The 19,373-nt window shown below is 42.1% G+C and overlaps 1 protein-coding gene across 1 annotated transcript in view; it reads left to right on the forward strand.

Annotated features, from left to right (window-relative positions):
- RGL1 (ral guanine nucleotide dissociation stimulator like 1) overlaps nt 1-19,373 on the forward strand; it is a 117,901-nt gene that overhangs the window by 50,536 nt on the left and 47,992 nt on the right. Inside the window, exon 4 of the mRNA XM_046682269.1 lies at nt 5,695-5,772. Within this exon, the coding sequence (XP_046538225.1) occupies nt 5,695-5,772 (78 nt within the window). The remainder of the gene's footprint in view (nt 1-5,694; nt 5,773-19,373) is intronic.

Consider the following 19,373-nt stretch of genomic DNA (forward strand, 5'->3'; position numbering starts at 1 on the left):
CTCCACAGTGGTAACAGGACCTTTCCAAGGTAGGCTTAGTAGCCATGACCCAGGTCTTGGGTCACACTTGGGTGGCGAGGTGCCTGCCATGGCGGATATTATTCAGAGTGATTAAAAACAGCCCTCTTGCTGATGAGTAGGATACAGTCCACAGTCTTAATCAAAGCTTCACTTGGTGTTCCAGACATCTGCAGGCTATTTCACCCGTGTCATTCTCCTGAGTCAAGGTCAGCTTCTGAACATTTTTCTCATACCTGACCTTTGTTCTTGTGGGTCAGTTAAAGAAAAATGCCTCAGATGTTCATAGGCTGGGGTTTATTAGAAAAGCAAAGACTCTCGGAGGTCCTTGAGTCAGCAGCTTCATGTGAGGTCTCTCTTTCCTTGACTTCCTCCTCTTTGTTCTTTCATCATCCCCAAAAATAAGTAGCTTCTTCCCTTCTCTTCCCTCCCCAGCTTTTCTTTTATTCCTGGTAGTAGAGGGTATTAATTAATTCATTTAGCAAATGTTTGTTGAGCATCTGCTAAGAGCAGGCTCTATTCCAGGCTCAGGAGATAGAAGAGTAAGCAAGATAAAGAGTAAAACCAAAGTCCTTGTCATGGCCTGCCACCTCTCATGATTTGTCCCTCTCACCTCCATCCCTCATCTCTTTCTGTTTCCTCACTTACTCTTTTCTGCTCCTTCCTCACTGGTTTTCTTGATGCTTCTGAAGCCCACCATCCTACCACTGCTCCAAGGCCTTTGCACCGGCTCTCCCTTCTGCTTGGAGATCTATACAGCCCACCCCTCACCTTCTGGAGGATTTTGCTTCATTGTTACATTCACCTTGGGCTTTCCCTAAATACCTCATATGAAGTAGCCATCTCAGACTCTCCCATCATGTCTGATCACCCTTACCTGCTTTATTTTTCTCCACTGCACTTTTCACTCTCTGACTTAGTATATATTAACTGATTATTAGTTTATTGTCTGTCTCCCCCCCAACTACAGGGTACACTCCATGAAGACGGGGCTCTGGTTTATTCATTGCTGCATCCTCAGTGCCAAGACTAGTATCTGAATATAGGTCTTGGTAAATACTCATTGAATGAGGACTAAATGAGTGAAAGAATGAATGACTGCATGAATGGATGGAAAACTCAAGGTTTCTAACCTCAAAGAATTTATAATCTGGTGGCGGGGAGACATACCATAAATAAGACAACTGTAGTTTGTGTGGTAGGGTAAGACTCACAGGCCGGGCTCTCGAGTCTGACTGTCAAGGTTTGAATCCCTGCTCCACTTATTAGTTGTGCCTTTGAGGGCAAATTGCTTAAGCTCTCTGGGCCTCATTTTCTCATCCATTAAATGGGAATAATAATAATACTGCTGTGTAGGATTATTGTGAGAATTAAATGAAACAATCCATATAATGTACTTAGCACAGTGCCTGGTGTTTAGTGAGCTCTCAGTAACTATTAACTGATATTATTATTGGATCACCTGCCATAATCAAGTGGAGCCTGAAAAGTTCTTCAGGATTACCCGCATCCTGGTCTGGTGGGACTGAGGCTGTTGTGTTAGGGAGCAAAGGTTAGAAAGGCTCCCCCATCAGAAAGACTGTCCTTGGGGACACCTGTATCTTAGGACTTCTGTGAATGACAAATACTCCTGGTCCTCCCTTCAAACACCTATTAAACATTTCTTCTCCCCCAATAGGCTCCAGTGCGTCCATCCCTTCTAGAAGTAACTGTTTCTCATTTAAATATCAGCAACGTGTTGAATATTATGTTGGGCTCTTTTTCTAGTAATTTTTAGGCTACAGCAAATAATTGTTTAAGGCTGTCCTTCAGGAGACATTTGTAAATCTTTCTTTTGCCTTGTGATACAGAGAAAACCATGTCAAAAGTCATTCTGACAACTTGTGATACAGAGAAAACCATGTCAAAAGTCATTCTGACAACTTGTATTTTAATTTAAGTTTTATGAGTTACCATTTAAAGAAGGGCAGGTTCTCATTGTTAAGCCTTCTTAAGTGGTTGGAGCTTTGATCTGAAGTCCTAGGGAAGCTTTGCAGAAATTGGAGGTGACATTGTTGACAGGTTTGTCCATAGTTATTCTACTGCCATTAATTAAACACACACACACACACAGCCTTTATTTACTCCCCTGGAGTGAATGAATTGAACTTGACTTTGGTTTTTGATGGGAAGCTGTGAGAGGGTCCAGGAAACATCAAAGGAACACTCTTAATCTTGTAAAACTAACTCTCAGATGACCTAGCTTGAACATTAAAGAGCTCTTGATTCCAATGCTGGTCTAGTTTCTTTCCTGTGAGGCGTTAATTCTCCTTAATGATAAGAAAAGTGCAGGGGGAAATAAGCACCCTCCCCAGTCCGTTAAGTTCCAGAGGGTTACAGGCTGTTTAATTTTATCTCGCTTCTAAGAGTCTCCTTTGTAAAACTGTATTTGCATTTTTTGTCTTTTTATACTACTTAAACCTTCAGGATCTCAGCTTTAAGATCTTAAAACTTATTTTCTTTTGCATTTTATTTTTAGATTTTTGGAAGGATCACAGCTATCCTAAAGCTTTTTTATGCTCCTAGACCTTTAGAAATGAAGGCACAGACAGGTTAAGACATTTATATAAGCAAAAAGCCGGATGGCGCCTTTGCAGAGAGAAATCTGAACCTAATAGTTGGGAAGTCCGTCTTCATGTCTGCTTAGGGAAACCCACTAGACCACTCATTTGCTCCCAACAAATAGCCGTCAACATGCCTGTTGGGTGCCAGGCACTGTTTTTAAGTTCTAAAGAGTGAGGCAAAGAGACAAAAATCCCGCTCTCATGGAGTTTATGTTTTCATGAACAATTAACACAATAACTAAATTAATAACATAGTATATTAGAAGGTGTTAAAATCTGCGGAGGAAAATAAAGCGGTGGTGGTAGAGTTGGTTTTACGTAGGGTGGTCAGGGAAGGCCTCACTGATAAAGTGACATTTGAGCAAAGGCCTGCAGGAGCTGAGGGAGTGCACCCTTGCCTTTGGCATAAGCGTGGGAAGAAGCAGCAGCGAGTGCAAAGATTCTGAGGCAGGAGGATGCCTAGCATGTGCGTAGAGCAGCAAAGAGGCCATTGAGGCTGAGGGAGAGTGAGTGAGTCTAGGAGACATGGTCAGAGATCAGGGACAGGTCATTTAGGGCCTTGTGAGACAGGTCAGACTTTGGCCTTTTCTCAGAGTAAGGTGGGAGCCATGGGAGGGTTTTGAGCCAAGCAGTGACATGATGATCTGATTTACGTTGAACAGGATTGCTGTGGTTGCTGGCAGAAGCCGGGAGACTAGTTAGGTGGCTGTTGCATTGATCTAGGCCAAAGATAGTGGTAGTTTGAGGCAGGGTGGAAGTGATGAGAAGTGTTTGGAGTCAGGATATGTTGTAAAGGCAGAGCCAAAAGGATTTCCTGGTGGATTTGAGCCTGAGCACCTGGACCATGTGCACTGTCGCACATGCCTTGTTATTGATGGTTCTCACTGGCCTCCAAATTATTATCAACCAATCATTCTGGTCCTGATTATGAAGCTGTAGATGCTCTGGTGGCAGGGAGAAATAGACATGTGGTCTTCTGAGCACATGTTCTGAGCAGATGGCACCAGGTTAATTAATGAGAGAGAACTTTGTTTACCAGTGTAAATTGGTTAGTCCTTTTTGACACCATCTGACAGCACCTGTGGCTTCACATTCTGGGAGAGGAACTGTGATAGGTGTTTGTGTCACCCCAACCAGCATCTCAGCTGAGTCTGAAAAATATAGAGAAAGAAAGCAGAGCATGAGAAGCTAAAGTAAAGACAGAAATAGGAAGATCAGGTAATTTTTAGTACAGACATCTCTGAAAAGGAAAACATCGGGAGCAGTAAAATGTGTATCTTTCCCTTGTAAAGTTTTCTCCCTTTTTTTCCCTCTCTCTCATGGCTTCCAGTTGGAAGATAAAAGATGCAGTATTTCTAGGATAACCAGAGAGAGAATTAATGAAGTTACACAGAATGTGACAAAAACAAAGTGTCATATTTAATCATCGAGGGCTGGCAGGAGCAGAGTTTATGGATCACTCTAGTCAGATCCGTGGAAGGTGGAGTGGCTCTCCCAGAGCCCCACTTTTCACTGCACCCACTGTGATCTTTCCTAGTCAAGTAAACCACAAAGCCTATTCTGAGAGAACATGAGGACATGGTTCGCTCTGGTGGTGGCCAAGGAGAGAGCCAAAAAATCCCACTCTGTTTATTTACTAGGAATCTTATTTCCCATCCCTTCCTTGCTCACATGGGACTGAGTAAATCTTAATCTGAATGAATTCTTATCTCAGGAAAAGCAAAGAGTAGTCCTGGAAGTCCTCTAAATAGCAGGTGCAGAACAGAATGAAGAGAAATAGGGAGGGTGGAGGCCAGTGGAAAATATCTTCGGGAGGCCAAGAAGTCCATAAGGCTGATGAGCTCCAGACAGGAGCAGGTGGATGGGAGGGGGGCTAGTGCCTAAGGGCGCAAACTGGAACCTCCCGGTGTAGGGTGATGGGGAGACCAGATGGACTGGCATTCGGTCAAACCTGATGGTGGGTTTTTATTTTTAAAAGAATTTGTAAATCCTAGGAACAAGGAACCATAAGGGTAGTTGGGCCTTTAATCCCATTAGTAGAAGACAAAGTGTGCTCTTTAAAAATGTAAAGCCACCAATTATAGACTTTCTGTTATCAAAACTTTGGGATGGACTACCAGCTTGTGAAACTCCGGGGACTCTGAATCCTTCACGGATGGGAGGAGAAACTCCAGATGTAGTCTAGCTGTTAGAAGTTAATGTAAAGATTTCTCCTTTAGAATTTAGAGTGAGTTTACTAAATGTACATTCCGAACCAAACAAAACATGATATATCTGTATAAAATAGGCTTGCTTACATATGGAGTTGAAAGAACAACTAACAGTGTAATTAGGGATTGATCAATTATTTAGTAAATTTTGAGTTTGAAATGAGACAAATTTTTAAATTTAAGCACCTCTTGCTTTCCAAAAAATCGTACTCCTGTGTCTCCCTTCCCCCGTTGCTGGGAAAGTCTAGATCAGCCTGGCCTCACTGTACGCACAGCTGCTCTCCTGGCTGCTGAGACGTAAGAATTCTGTTCTTCAGTCCTTGTCTCTATGTCAGCCATTACTTGAGGGTCCAGAGTTGTTTCCATGACCCTCTCCAATAGGACTTATCCTCAAGGAGACCAGACTCATAAACACAGGGTGGAGTCGTCATTTTGTGTTCACGTGTGACACAGGTGGGGAAGCCATGCAGGCAGAGTCCCGTCTCCCTTCAGCAGGTACAGCAGCGGGGCCAGAGAGGAGGGTTGTGTGCTCAAGAGCTCACGAGGAATCTGCCGCCTTTGCATCCTGTAACATACCTGATTCTCCCACTAAGAGGAAGGGACTAATTTCACCTAAAAAAAATTCAAAGAAATATTAAATATTAAACGTTTTCAGTAGCGCGATTCATTGTTAAATCACTTCTATTTAAAATATACGTGTACCCATTAAGTAAATGTTAACAGAACAGTGTCATTTTTTGATGCTATTTCATAAATATTTCTTTCCTTGATTATGCCTGAAAAGCATAATGGTTGAAGTGGAACAGAGTTGCTTTCCAACGCCATTGACCGGGTTTTTTGTTTGTTTATTTTTGTCTGTAAAGGTATGGAAACCTGACAAGCCCAAACTGTGAAGAAGATGGACGGCAAAGTTCCTCCGAATCCAAGACGGTGATCAGGAAGTGAGTATGCCTTTCTCGGCGTTCCAAGCTCTCAGTCAAGACCTATTACCTCAAGAGAATGTTATTTAGTGAAGTTTTTTATTTCTTTGGAATGGTGCCATGGTTTTTTCCATAATGCGTAAAATCATAGAATTATTTTCTCCCTGTGTAACGATATTCATTTATTCATCCAGTAAAAATGTATTGAGCACCTACTGTCTGCTAGGCCCTGTGCTAGGGGAACAGCTATGGACAAAATAAATAAGTCCCAGCTCTTATGAAGTTTGTATTTTAGCAGAGAGAGACAAAGAATCCACACAAAAAAGAAGAATGCGGTAGGACAAGGGGCTAGATCAGATGGAAAGTCTGATTCACGTAGGGTGCCAGGAATGGGCTTTCTGCTCTGGTGACGCTGGAGCAAAGGCCTGAATGTGGTGCCTGCTAGGCCTTGTGAACGTCCAGGGAGGGAAAATGTGGAAAAGGCTTTGAGGCAAGAACAGTGAGAAAAGGTAGGGAGGCAAATGAGGCTGGAGAAGAGTGAGTGAAGTGGCAAGTGCTAGGGGATGAGATCTGGGAGGTAGCGGGGGGCCCAGATCATCACATGGGGCCTCAGAGGCCTAGGGAAGGTGCTTGTATTTTATTCTGAGGAAGAACAGTGCTATGAGCACTTAGAAGCACTTAGAAGGTTTTGTGAAGAACAGTGCTATGGCCTGATTTATATTTTATCAGGCTTGCTCTGGATCTGTGTGGAAAATGGACCATGACAGTGGGGATGGGGGCAGGAGTGGCAGCAAGGAGCCCAGTTAGGACCCTTACAAGGGTCTGGGCAAGGGGTGGTGGTAGCATGGGCTTGAGTCGTAGCAGTAGAATAGTGGTATTAGTAACAAGTAGTAGTAACTTATAGTAGTAACAGCTTCTGCACAGATCTTGAAGGTGTTGCTGTCATGATGTGCTGATGGAGTGGATGGGACATATGAGAGAAAAAGAGGAGGCAAGGATGCCTCCAAAGGTTGTGATGTGAGCAACTGATAGAATAGAACCTCAGCTTTATGAGATAAGAAAGACAGGTAGGGAGGAGCAGATTTGGTGGGGAGCCTGTGTCAATAATTTCATCCTAGACATGTTAATTTTGAGGTAATTGGATGAGTCTAGATTTGAGGGAGAAGTCTGGACTGGAGGTATCAATTTGGACATCTTTAGTTTATACATGGTATTTAAAGCTGTGGGTCTGGATGCGACCTCCTGGGGATGAAAGGTAGATAGAGAAGAGAGAGCTCCAAAGACTGAGCCTTGGTTCCTTCCAGTATTAGAGTTAGGAAAGTAGAGGGCCCAGCAGAGAAGATTGGAAGAGAGCAGCTGGGGGGGAAGGAGAAGAAAGAAGTTGTTTCCAGAAGCCAAGTGAAGAAGGCATTTTGGGGGGAGTGACCAGCTATGTCTGATGCTGCCCATACGTAAGTGAGAGGAGTCTGGGAAGTGACTGCTGCTTTTGCAACGGTTCTGTCTTTGGTACCTTTAACAAGCGCAGTTTTGGTGGATGGAGGTGTGGGTCAAGAGAGGACGGAAGGCGAGGAAGTGGAGACGGAGAGTTCAGCGACACTTTGGAGGAGTTTTGCTGTGAAGGAGAATGGAGACATGAGATGGAGGATGATCTGGGGGCAAGGGAGGTTTTTTCATTGTGTGTATGTATTTGTTTTTAAAAATGGGAGGCAGTTTATGCTGATGAGAATGATCCAGAAGACGCTGAAGAAAAATCCATGATGCAAGGGTGCATCACTGTGTGCAGTGATGCTCTTGAGTGGATGGGATGTATGCCAAGGTGCTTCAAACCACTTGTGGTAAATATTCATTTTGGGGCCAAAAGTCTGGAGGGATAATCCTGCGGAATTTTTAGCCTGTCGGAGGGTTGGCTGATGGACTCTTTCCTTCAGGGGCCAGGGGTGTGACGGTTAGAAAACTGAGTATCTTTTTAACTTCCAAGTTAGGCTCCAGATAGTCTTATAGTTTTATTGGATGGGCCATTACTTCCCAGAAAACCAGTAGATATTGGAATGCCAAGTGCAAGATGCGATGGTCTGTCCCCAGAGGGCTTGGGGAAACTTCTTGGAGGAAGTGACATAGGCCTTGAAGGAGGGTGAAGATTTTAGCAGTAGAGCCATCCAAGTAGAGGGAAAAGTGGGACCAAATTAGGGGAATGCAGCATGCGTGACACTTCGGGGAACAGCACGGCAGTGCAGTGGCTGCTTCACAGTGTCCGTGTTGGGGGAAGGGAGTTGGTGGAGCTGGAGCTGTCATGAAGGGATTTCATTTCTCACGAGAGAATCTGGACTTCCCCAGGTAAGCAGTGGCCTAAAAAGTCTTTGCGGGAGGGAAACAGTATAATCAGACAGCTGATTTGGGGGGAGTGGATTCGACTTACCGCTTTCTTCCTTAAAGTATGATCCATGGACCAGCAGCATCAGCATCGCCAGGGAGCTCGCTGGAATTGCAGTCTCAGGCCCCACCCTACACCTCGATTAGAATCTGCGCTTTTAACAAGATCATCAAGTGATTCCTGTGTACTTGAAAGTCTGAGAATTGTAGGATTAGAGGGGTTTTCTTGTTATTGTTAATTTTGTTTATCCAGGAAAACTTAGTGAAATAATTTTTAAAAAAGAACCTCTTTAGATTGAGTATTTTTAAGCACATAGAAAAGAAGACATGCTGTCAGAATTGAGTGGCCAGCTTGTCAGATGGAACCTCGACCAGATTCAGAAATAAGCATGTTGTTATCCACATGTTTTGCAGTTGAGCGAAATCTAGAGCTACTGTTCAACCAGCCCCCGGAACTCTCCAAAGAGAGTAACAGTCTGAAAAATATCCAGAGCTTTTCTGTTTCCCAGGAGGTGTTTTGAGATTAAATAGGTTTCTGGGAAGCAGCAGTTAAAGAAAATTGATTTGTACCCTGGATGTGACGAGTCATGCTCATTATTTTAAAGACCTATTATAAAACTTCATTCACATTCATTGTACACCAGAAACAGTAGCGTGGGTGAAACTCCAGGATAAGCTTTTTTAAAGGGCTTTGCAGTTTTAAGCATATGAGGCTTTAACAAAGAGCTTCACAGAGAACTCCCCTGAGGGGTCCATCATCTGGGAACAATGGTCCTTTCCCAAAGCCTCACAATGAATTGGTAGAAAGTTCTTGACCCTTTTGCTCAGACTGAGTTGCCTTTTAAAAAAATTATGCCTGATGAAAATATGCCGCCTTATCTTATAATGGGTCGCTCTGTCCTACAAATTCTGGAATGCCGAAATCCCTTCTCTCTGCTGACCTCTTCCTTCCTTCCATTTCCCTTTCTTCTGTCTTTCTTTCTTACTGTTTTTTTTCCCCTGCTTCTCCTTTTATTATTTCTTATCTCACTTTACCGTTTTTTTTTTTTTTTTTTTGAGGAAGAATTGCCCTGAACTAACATCTGCTGCCAATCCTCCTCCTTTTGCTGAGGAAGACTGGCCCTGAGCTAACATCTGTGCCCATCTTCCTCTACTTTATATATGGGACGCCTACCACAGCATGGCTTGCCAATAGGTGCCATGTTTGCACCCGGGATCTGAACGTTCCGTCGAAGCAAAACATGGGAACTTAACTGCTGCGCCACCGGGCCAGCCTCTCATTTTACCATTTTTTGCTTTTTCTTAAGTTATCTTTCTGTTGATCATTTCTGTGACCACATAGGATCACTGCTCTGTCTTTCTGAGAGGAAATCAGAGAAGCACCTTCTCCATTTCATACGTAACACATTGAACGTTTCTCGATCATCCCCGAGTTCTGGCATGTGAGGTAGCAGTGATCAAAGGCATCCTGATGGCTGATGGATGTGTAGGAGATACGGCTATGTGGCAGTTCCCAATGGGGCGATTTTGCCCCCAGAGGACATTTGGCATATTTGGAGAAATTTTGGTTGTCTCAACTTGGTGGAGGGGCGCTGTTGGCATCTAGTGGGTAGAGGCCAGGATTGCTGTGAAACGTTCTACAGTTCACAAGACAATCTCCCTTCCCCCCCAGCAAAGACTCTAAATGTCAATAGTGCCAAGGTAAGAAACATCGAGTGATGAGGTTGTAGCTCTCAAGTGAAAACTGTCTTTATTTATGAATATCTAAATATATGTAAAAATAGGACTATGCTTATTTGGAAATTTATTTATTCATGTCCTTTCTTATAATTAGGTGAATCAAATACTGAGGTGGCCCAAGAGCCAGCCTCATGGAAGGTAAAGGACCCAGATAAGCAGTCTGGAGAACTCAGATTCGTTACCAGCCATATGACCAAGTCACTTGACCTCTCTCAGGTTCAGTTTCTGTATCTGAAAAATGAGTGTTTGGAGTCTCTGCTCTCGGAGGTCCTTTCAAGTTTAATGATGTCTAGGATAAAATTTATTTGGATTTTTCTTCATCTTTTTAAAAATGAACATGAATATCAGAAACAGAAATGTGGTCCAAATATTATATTGAATTTTTGAGAGGTTCCCTTGACTGCTTTTCTCTGTTGGAAAGGCTCTGTAACCAGTTTTGATAAAATAGGAAGAAAACATAGACAGCTTATTTGACTTGCTTGTTATTAATCGTGACATCACAACCGCTCACTGTGATCATAAATAAAGAGATGAGCTCAAGCATTGTATTGTGGGATGAGGCGGAGAGTGGCAAAATGCCCACTGTTTTCCTTTGCTGCGAATCTGTCTTCTTGTGATTTCAGGTGGGAAACAGACGGCAGGAATTCAGTGATATTCTAAGAAGTAAACATCCTGTTTTAAGGCAGATGCATTCAGTTTTGCAGACCTGGGGTGGGGTGGGGGTGGGGAATCCCTGTTGGGTTTGACCATGAACAGAAAAATGCTCAACTATTGTTTGGTTTTTCAGTTTTTGATGTAGAGCATAGAGCAAAGCTTACATTTCATGCAGGCTCCCAAGTCCCAAGAGTAGTCTTTCCTGTATTTTTAAATATGGATCTAATCAACCTGTCAGAGGATAAGAGGACTTCAAAGAAGGAAAATGTGGAAATACCGATGAAACAGACAGCATGAAAGATTGGTTTCTGGTGTCTTGGACCACAACGACTAGTGTTCTTCATGAATTTCAAAAAGTATCAGATTTTGCCTTGACTCCCACTTGTGATTCCAGTCCCCAGTGTGCCCAGTTCAGGTTTTGTGCCGTATTGAGAACCTTTATAGTTAATCTGGCTAAAACAAGAATTCCTTCAGTTGCAAGGAGTTCAACTTCCAAGGCTTCTAGATGTTGGAATCTTTGCCACACAGTGATTTCTGACGTTAGCACAAGACTGTACTAAGTATGTAGTAAGTATGTAGTAAGGCGTGCCGTGTTTATTTCTCCACTCCCTAAACTTGCCACTGTTTCGAAATTCTTCATTCTACCTGGGCTCTTTTCCTCCGTCCTGCAGATGTTTTTACATGATAAAATGCTGTCTATTTAGAATCATGAAATCTGAGCCAGATGGAAAAAGGAAACTTTCCCTAGTGCAGATTCATTACAATCAGTGAACTCAGAAGCAAAGAGAATGTAAAGAAGGGATATTGACCATACGGAGCCCTGACACCGTGAATCTTCATTTTCTGAAATGGATCTGAGATTAGAATATCTATCTATCTATACATAATTTTATTTATGTATAAATAAATGACACATTTTTATTTCTTTCCTTTAATGACTATTATAATATTGAAGTACCTTCTGTTTCCTTTTCTTTAATTGACTCTCATCAGTTTCCTCCTGGAATGCCATGTTTTATTTTCTCAAACTCTTTACCATAGCAATGCTTTACATTGTTGAAATCTTTCTGCTTTCATCGTCACACATTCAGATGATATGAATGTCATTCTTGTAATCTTTTCCCGGAAGTTGTAAATAGCGACACCAGATTTTAGCCCCTGGTAAAGAGTCATATAAATAGTAGTAATCCAAGGCATTGGAAACATTTTAAAGAAGAGGAAGATGAGTTAAAGAAAGTTGGCTTTGATTTTTTAATGCCTGGGAAACTTAACAGTGGAAAATGTTAAAAAAAATCTTCCCAGAGAGCTTGCAATCAATATTCATCCCAGTAAATTCAAATACCCTAAGAAGGCAATTGAAATTAATCTGAGTGATTGTAAGAAACATGGGAAAAGAAAGAGGGAGTAAAGAACAGAGCAAAAATAAGATTTAAAACTCCAAATTTAGAAGAATTAAAGGCTATAGTGTGAAAGGAATATTTTTAAAAAGTAAAAGTAAAACAAGAAATGGAGAAATAATATGCTACATAAAAGAGCCAATGTATTGTCTTTAAAACATCCATCTGGATAAAGACAAATAGAAATTATAGTTTTAAAAGTCATTGAAATCTTGAATCAAAGTTGTGCATTTAAAGGAAGAGAGTAGGCTTCCGAGCAGAAATTACTTTTCTAATAATAAAGGAGGAGTCAGACAATATCAATAATCAGCAATTTGGAAAGAAGAAAAATCAGTCACCTGAGAATCTCCTGAGATTTTCTACATGTTAGAGAAAGGTAAACAGACATCACAACCAGACTCCTTGATTCATTCACTCTGTAGCCCCGGAGTTGATGACAATGGCGATGCCAACATCACCAGTGTTGCCACCTCCACTGGCTACAATTTGTGGTGTGCCTACTACTGCAAGGCATTCTGCTTGGCACTTTCTATCTTCTCTTACCATCACAGATAGACTGTGAGATATTGTGCCCATTTTATAGGTGTGTAAACTGAGGCTTGAGAAAAGTTATGTACTTTGACTAAGGTCAAGCAGCTGGTTAAGTGGAGGTGTTTGAACTCAGGTCCAGCTGACTCTGAGACCTGAACTTCTTACCATTTTGCTCTCAAGCCTGCCATTTCAGAAAGAGCTTTGGGATCTGAGGGCCTCGTGATTCCCACCCCCTCCCACACACACACACAGTGGCCTGTATCACAGCAATAGCGCTGCAGACAGAAGCACAGGATGAACTAGGGTGTAGTATCACTGCGTGGCTATTGTTTTAGCTTGTTAGTGTTCTGAGATCTTTCAGTTTGGGATTCTCTCCTTTTTTCTGTGTTGTTTTGCCTGGCTTTATTATTGAATGAACACCCTGAGCAAGGTCCCCAAACAGCTGTTAGAAATGTGGAAGTTAGACTTGTTTCCTGGGGAAGGAGATGGGTGGCAGGACGTGAGGAAAGAAGAAGGAAGACCAGATTGGTCAGGCCCATCCATCTGAGTGCCTGCTTCCTGTTCTTGCTGCCTGGTAGCATCAGTCATTACCAACGGAAACGCCATTCTAATGGTGAGAACTATAGAAGGCCTCAGCAATTTTTTCGTTAGAGGCCTATTTATAACATAAAAACTCCCTTCTCAGACCATGAGGAATTGGAGAATAGTGAGTTATTGAGGTCCCGGAAAAATAATTTTGTTGAGTGTCAATGTCCCTTTCTAATAATAATGGCTAGAATTCATTGACTGCTTAGCAGGAATAGTCCCTGTGTTAACTGCTGTGTATTCTTTTAATATTCTCATAATAACTGTGTATTATTATTCCCATTTTACAGATGGGAAATCTGAGACAGAGAGGTTAAGGAGCATGTCCAAGGTCATCCAATGAATAAGTGAAAGAGCTGTAATTTAATGCAGGCCTTAACCTCTACACCATGTGGCCTCTACTTGTTTCCCTGGGAGAAAAATGAGAATATTTTTCTTAAGTACTTAGTCTGGACCCTCTTGTTTGTCCTTTTTTTTTTTTTTTTTTAATTAAGATGTTTTTTATAGCAGTTTTAGATTTATATCAAAATTAAGCAGATAGTACTGGGTTCCCGTGTACCTCCCTCACAGTTTCCCTATTATTAACTTCTTATATTCATATAGTACATTTGTTATAATTAACGAACCACTATTGGTACATTATTCACTAAAGTCTATAGTTTATTCAGATTTTCTTATTTTTACCTAGTGTCCTTTTTCTGTTCCAGGATCCCATGCAGGATACCACAGTACACTTAGTTGTCATGTCTCCCTAGGCTCTTCTGGGCTGTGACAGGTTCTCAGACTTTTCTTGTTTTTGATGACCTTGAAGATTTTGAGGAGTACTTGTCAGGTAGATTGTAGTATGCCACTTTATTGGAATTTTTTTCATAATTAGACTGATATTTTTCTCATAATTAGATGGAATTTATGAGGTTTAGAGAGGAATATCACGGAGCTAAAATGCCATTCTCATCATATGATATCAAGGATGCATACCATCAACGCGATTTGTGCCTTGTGATTTGCTGTTGGGCTTGATCACTTGGCTGATTTCAGATTTCTCCAGGGAAAACGTCTTCTTTCCCTTTCTGTCCATTCTGTATGGTTTGGAAGGAAATCACTGTGCACAGCCCACACTTGAAGAGTGGGGAGTTAATGCTCCCCTCTTTTAGGATGAAGTATCTACTTACTTTGTTTGGAAAACTTCTGCATGGGAGCTTTGTCCGCCCCTTTTGTTAATTTAGTCAGTCATTATTTGTATCAGTGGAGACTCATGGATGTTTCCTTTATGCTTTGGGTTGCGGCACAATGCTTTATTTATTTTCTTCCTCAGACTGTTCCAGTTTGGGCCAGTGGGAGCTCTTTTGGTTGACTCCTGTGTCACTTTGACATAACTCCTATCGTTTGTTTGCTTGAGCTCTTCCTTCCTTTATGGCACAACGAGCTGCTCTAGGCTCATCTTGTATATTTCCTGCCCCAGTCCTAGAATCAGCCACTTCTTCAAGGAGACCTGGTTCTTTTTATTGAAGAATGGTGTGAGAAACCAAGATCTGGGTGCTAGGTGTGCTCATTGCTACTGGTGTGTCATTTCTTTTAGGCCCTCCCAGCTGACAGGGCTAGGAAATATATATGTATGCTAATTATGTAAATACACATATCTATAAATGTTTCTATGTATAGCCATCAGTATCTGTATTATGTTAAGCATGAGTTCTTGTTGAAGTCTCCAACTCTAATCCATTACCACATGGATCATTCTAGCCTCCGCCCTTGCTTATTTGTAAATTCTCTCTCCAACAGTGAGAACACTGGCTTCCACCATCTGCCATTCATTATAATGTATAGCAGTATCAGAATTGTTAACTTGTACTCCTGTGGAAAACAACTTTATCAACTAGAGTACAGTGCTTATGCGTGGTTCCTTTTGCCTTTAGTCTTTAGTCTTAAAGACTGCAATTCTTTTTCAAAATAATAAAAACAGCTGATATTTTTTGAGCACTCAGTATGTCCTAGGAATTATTCTAAATACTTTACATCTCTTGTCTCCTTTAGGCCTCACAACAACTCTAGGAGGAGGGATCTGTGGTTACACTCATTTTAAAGATGAGGAAGCTGAGGCGTAAAGTGGGTAGGTTACAGATGCTGAGCCACAGAACCAGCATCCCAGTTAGTCTGACTCGAGACTGTGTTTAGCCACATTGGCTATGCTGCTTATGAAAAGTGGGCATTTAGGAGCCCTCTTAGTTTTTTCCTCTTCAAACAGAATGCAGTCACTGATACACTGAGGAAGGTTTGGTGATAGGGGGTTAAATCTATGCACGATAATTCTCTTCAATTTCTGTAAATTACCTTCAGATGCCAAGGCCTAAGCCTGTAGTTTGGGAATGGAAGACAGGTGTGTAAACACCCTTGCCTTTGGGTAATTGATTTCAGGTTCCTCTCCATCTACTCTTGGCCCTTTCCACCTGTATTTACTGTGTATTTCTGTGTGTCCTTCCTCTCACAATCTTTCTCTTCCTTCTCCTTGCCTTGGACCCTTTCTCTTCTTTAACTGCCCCATGGCTCCTCACTGGGTTCCATGCCCTGTGCTCGCCTTCTGGTGCTTAGCTCTGACTCTGGCTTTGCTTTCGTTTATTTCCCTGGGCCTCTCTTAATTCCTCCTTCACTTTCCCTCCCAGTGTTCTAATCCGTACTCACGACTAGTACCAAAATGTACAATGGAAAGTACAAGAAAATAATGCAAGATGACCTTGACAAGTCCAGAGAATAATGTTTCCATGCTTTCCAGGCCTTTTCAGAAAAAAGAGGGAAAAAAATTTCTGTATCTTCCTTTGTTCTTTCTCTTCTGGAAAACCATCTAGCTAGAGGTCTCAGAGGCAGCCTCTGTCTGGCAGCCTTCCCTGAGACAAAGGAAAACTGTTGTGTTTTCTAGGAGAAAACAGAGTTTTCTTGTTCTCAGGAGAACAAGGTGGAGGGTCTAGCTTAGAGTTGATGTCAAGGTTGGCTTTGCCTTCTTTCCCTGAAGGACAAAGTGCACTGGCTCCCCCCTCACAGCACGGCAGTGTCACAGGCCACATTGCTTCAAGGCCCGCCCTCTGCAAGATCTTCTTACCTTTTCATTATCTGTGGTAGGAAAAGATCTAATTCGTGAAGAGTATCCTAGAATAGAAAAACATTTTGCTGCTTTTTAAAAATGGTTTCATGTCTTATCTGCTGCTGATGATTAAGTAACAATAAGTTATTATCTCAAATAGATTTCTGGGGAGAGAAAAGAGCTCTAAATGAACAGAGTTATTCTTTTTGTCATGGTAATCTTATTTCTTGGCTTGGAAGTTACATGTCATGGGAGAGGTGACTTCATACCTAGAAAATTTTTTATTAAACCTTTTACCGATTCTGGAGTATTTTACTACCTATGGGATTTTAATATAATTTAATACATTTACCTTAAAATCCCTGTATGCATTAAAAAACCTGTGATTTGAGCATAATAGCAGCCTAAATGCTCACCTCAGTCATTGCATGCCTGAAGGTCCCCAAGTCTGGCTAGAAGTTTTGTACTGTTTCCTTGTACCTCTGGCTAAGGCGTCTGTCTAGTGTCTTCAGCCAGGTATTAAATGTGATTTCTGTTTAGCTAAGAAATCAAGTGAGCAAATCTCATTGTGCTCCATTCCTCCCCTCTCTTCTTACTCTTTAAGCAGGTCTTCTTTATGTCCCTTGAAAGTGTTTTGCTCTCTCTCACCTCAGGACCTTTGCTTATGCTGTTGCCCCAGAGTCTTCACCCCACTAATTCTTCCTTATCCTTAAAATCTCAGCTTTAACATTATTTCCTCAGGGAGGCCCTCCTTGAAGCCCTGATGAGGTTCGCTCTCTCTGAAGGTAAATCCTTCTATGGGATCCTAGGCTCCCCTAATGTGACATTCATCACATAAATAGTTTTTGTGAGTATGGAAAATAAAGAGCACTCAATAAATATGAGTTTAATTAATGAATGAATTCTTCCCAGGAGTCTGTTTTCCTAGAGGGAAAAGTCTTAGAAGTTGTGTCAGTTGTTTCCACACGTTATCTGGACGTGTCATTCTTCCCCTACACACCATTGCAGTAGGTGGAAAAGGGTCACATACCACAAAGTTTTGCACGTTGCCAAGAATGCCTGCGGTAGAAAAAGCCATCTTGAGTGTCCCCTCTGCTCTCAGGTTGGGGCCCCTGCCCCTGGCCCCACCTGACCTGCTTACTCAGATATACGTTCCCCCTTGGGGCTGAGGGGCTTTGTTCTGGAACCCACCAAAGATTGCCTTGAAAAACGAGGTCATGGACTGGCTTTTCTCTTTTCTGAGTTTAGATTATGTCACAATCTTAACCTTTGGTTTCAGATTACTTCTTCAGTCTTCACAAGTCATTCAAGAAGCGTGCCTTGTGGTTTATGTTACAATTTGATGTCCCTGAATTGATCTGTCCTGAGGGGGGGTGTTTGTGTGTGTCTCTAATATTTGTTCACAGTGATTGTCTCCCTCTAGCAGGCTTCCAGCAGGCCTGGAGCCACATGTCCTGTGGCTTGTATTCTATGTCATTCTTTCTGTTATAAGGGGCACATCCTTTGAGTTGATTTTCCTGAGTGCTAATTGGTTTTCGCTGAGCCGTTTCCCCTTTTTCAGTCTCTTCCCTTTGTGACTTACGGCAAGTAAGGTTTCTCTCCAGGTATCTTGAAATGTCCTTATTGACATTATGTCATTTGGAATCACAACTGATCAGTGTCATGTAGATGAAGGCAGGTATTATTATGTCTCTTCTCCAGAGAGGGGTCAGTGGAGTTAGGCGACCTCTCCAACGCCCTTCGTTCACAGGTGGCACAGCAAGGGTGAGAATTAGGTTTTTCTTCTCCAGTCTCCTTTCTTGTTCTGTGTGCAGAGCCAAGTAGCTTCTCTAGTTTAACAGTCACACCTTTCCTGTAAGTTTGTGACTTTAAACCAGGATTTTCCTTCGTATTACGATTCTTTACATCTTCCCAACTAACCGCTTCTGGTTAGTATGTAAGTTAGATCTTAGGAGTCGAGCCAGGAAGGGTAAGATGGAAAAACCATTGGCCAGTAATCCTGTTGTCTCTGTCATGATTTTGTGATGTTGCTTTCCTTTTTGAAATCTTAAGAGTTTCACGTTTTATCTGCTTCTTAGTCTATCAAGCATGGCAAGTTTCTTCCCAGGACTGGCAAACATAAAGCTACTGCGAGCTGTGGGTATGTGTCCAGGCCTTTCCGGAAAGCCTCCCTGCCTGGCGTGCTGATAAACGCTCTGTTGATAGGAGGCAGGGGCCTACTCTGTGCTGGATTGTGCTGTTTGAATATGCCTTCCTTTTCTTCTCTTTCTTCTTCCTCCTCCGCCTTCATTCCTCTTTCGAGTGAAATGCTTTTTCCAGCTAATTCAGTGTCTGGGTTTGTAGGGAAATTTCAAAGCCATCTTAGGCTAAGCTGTGTGAAAGGCACTGTGACAGAGGGTCAAATGGGTAGATTACCAGAGCTGGTTAAAAACATCAGACTGAGGAGGACAAAATGTGCACCTAGAGGCAAGTCCAGTCTGGGCTAAGGTCCCCCTTCAGAACTCCCCCAAGCCTTCTGAGCTACAGCTCTCCATGGAAGTAAGTTCTATGTAATGGCCCTTTAGAAATACACAAGTACGCGGGGCTGGCCCCGTGGCCGAGTGGTTAAGTTCGCGCGCTCCGCTGCAGGCGGCCCAGTGTTTCGTCGGTTCGAATCCTGGGCGCGGACATGGCACTGCTCGTCAGACCACGCTGAGGCAGCATCCCACATGCCACAACTAGAGGAACCCACAACAAAGAATATACAACTACGTACTGGGGGGCTTTGGGGAGAAAAAGGAAAAAATAAAATCTTAAAAAAAAAAAAAGAAATACACAAGTACGCGGAGATGCAAACAAGGATACACATTTTGTAACCATAATTGTGAGAACCTGAAAATAGCTGAAATACCTGCGCACTAGTAAAAGAATACTTACGTTAATTATGGTGTATGCATGCAATTACAAGATTCTCATGTAATCCTGAGAAAGTAAGATCTAGAGGTAGTGATTGGAGAGGTGTCTGTAACATACTATTCAGTGGGAAAAGAAATCTGTGTTGGTTTCTATATACATATTGTATCTATCCGTATATACGTGGATACATATCCATAGAGGAGTCTAGAGGCTATACTCCAAACTGTTAGCAGAAATTCATGAGAATAGGATTAGAGTGAAGGGGGAGTAAATGTTTTGCTGTTTTAGTGTATAAGCATTTGTAATATTTACTTTTTTGCAGTAAATCATCAGTTTTGTAATTTTAAAACTAACAATTATGGGGAGTAAAGGAG

The sequence above is a fragment of the Equus quagga genome, chromosome 13 (assembly GCF_021613505.1).
Source record: "Equus quagga isolate Etosha38 chromosome 13, UCLA_HA_Equagga_1.0, whole genome shotgun sequence".
NCBI lineage: Eukaryota > Metazoa > Chordata > Mammalia > Perissodactyla > Equidae > Equus > Equus quagga.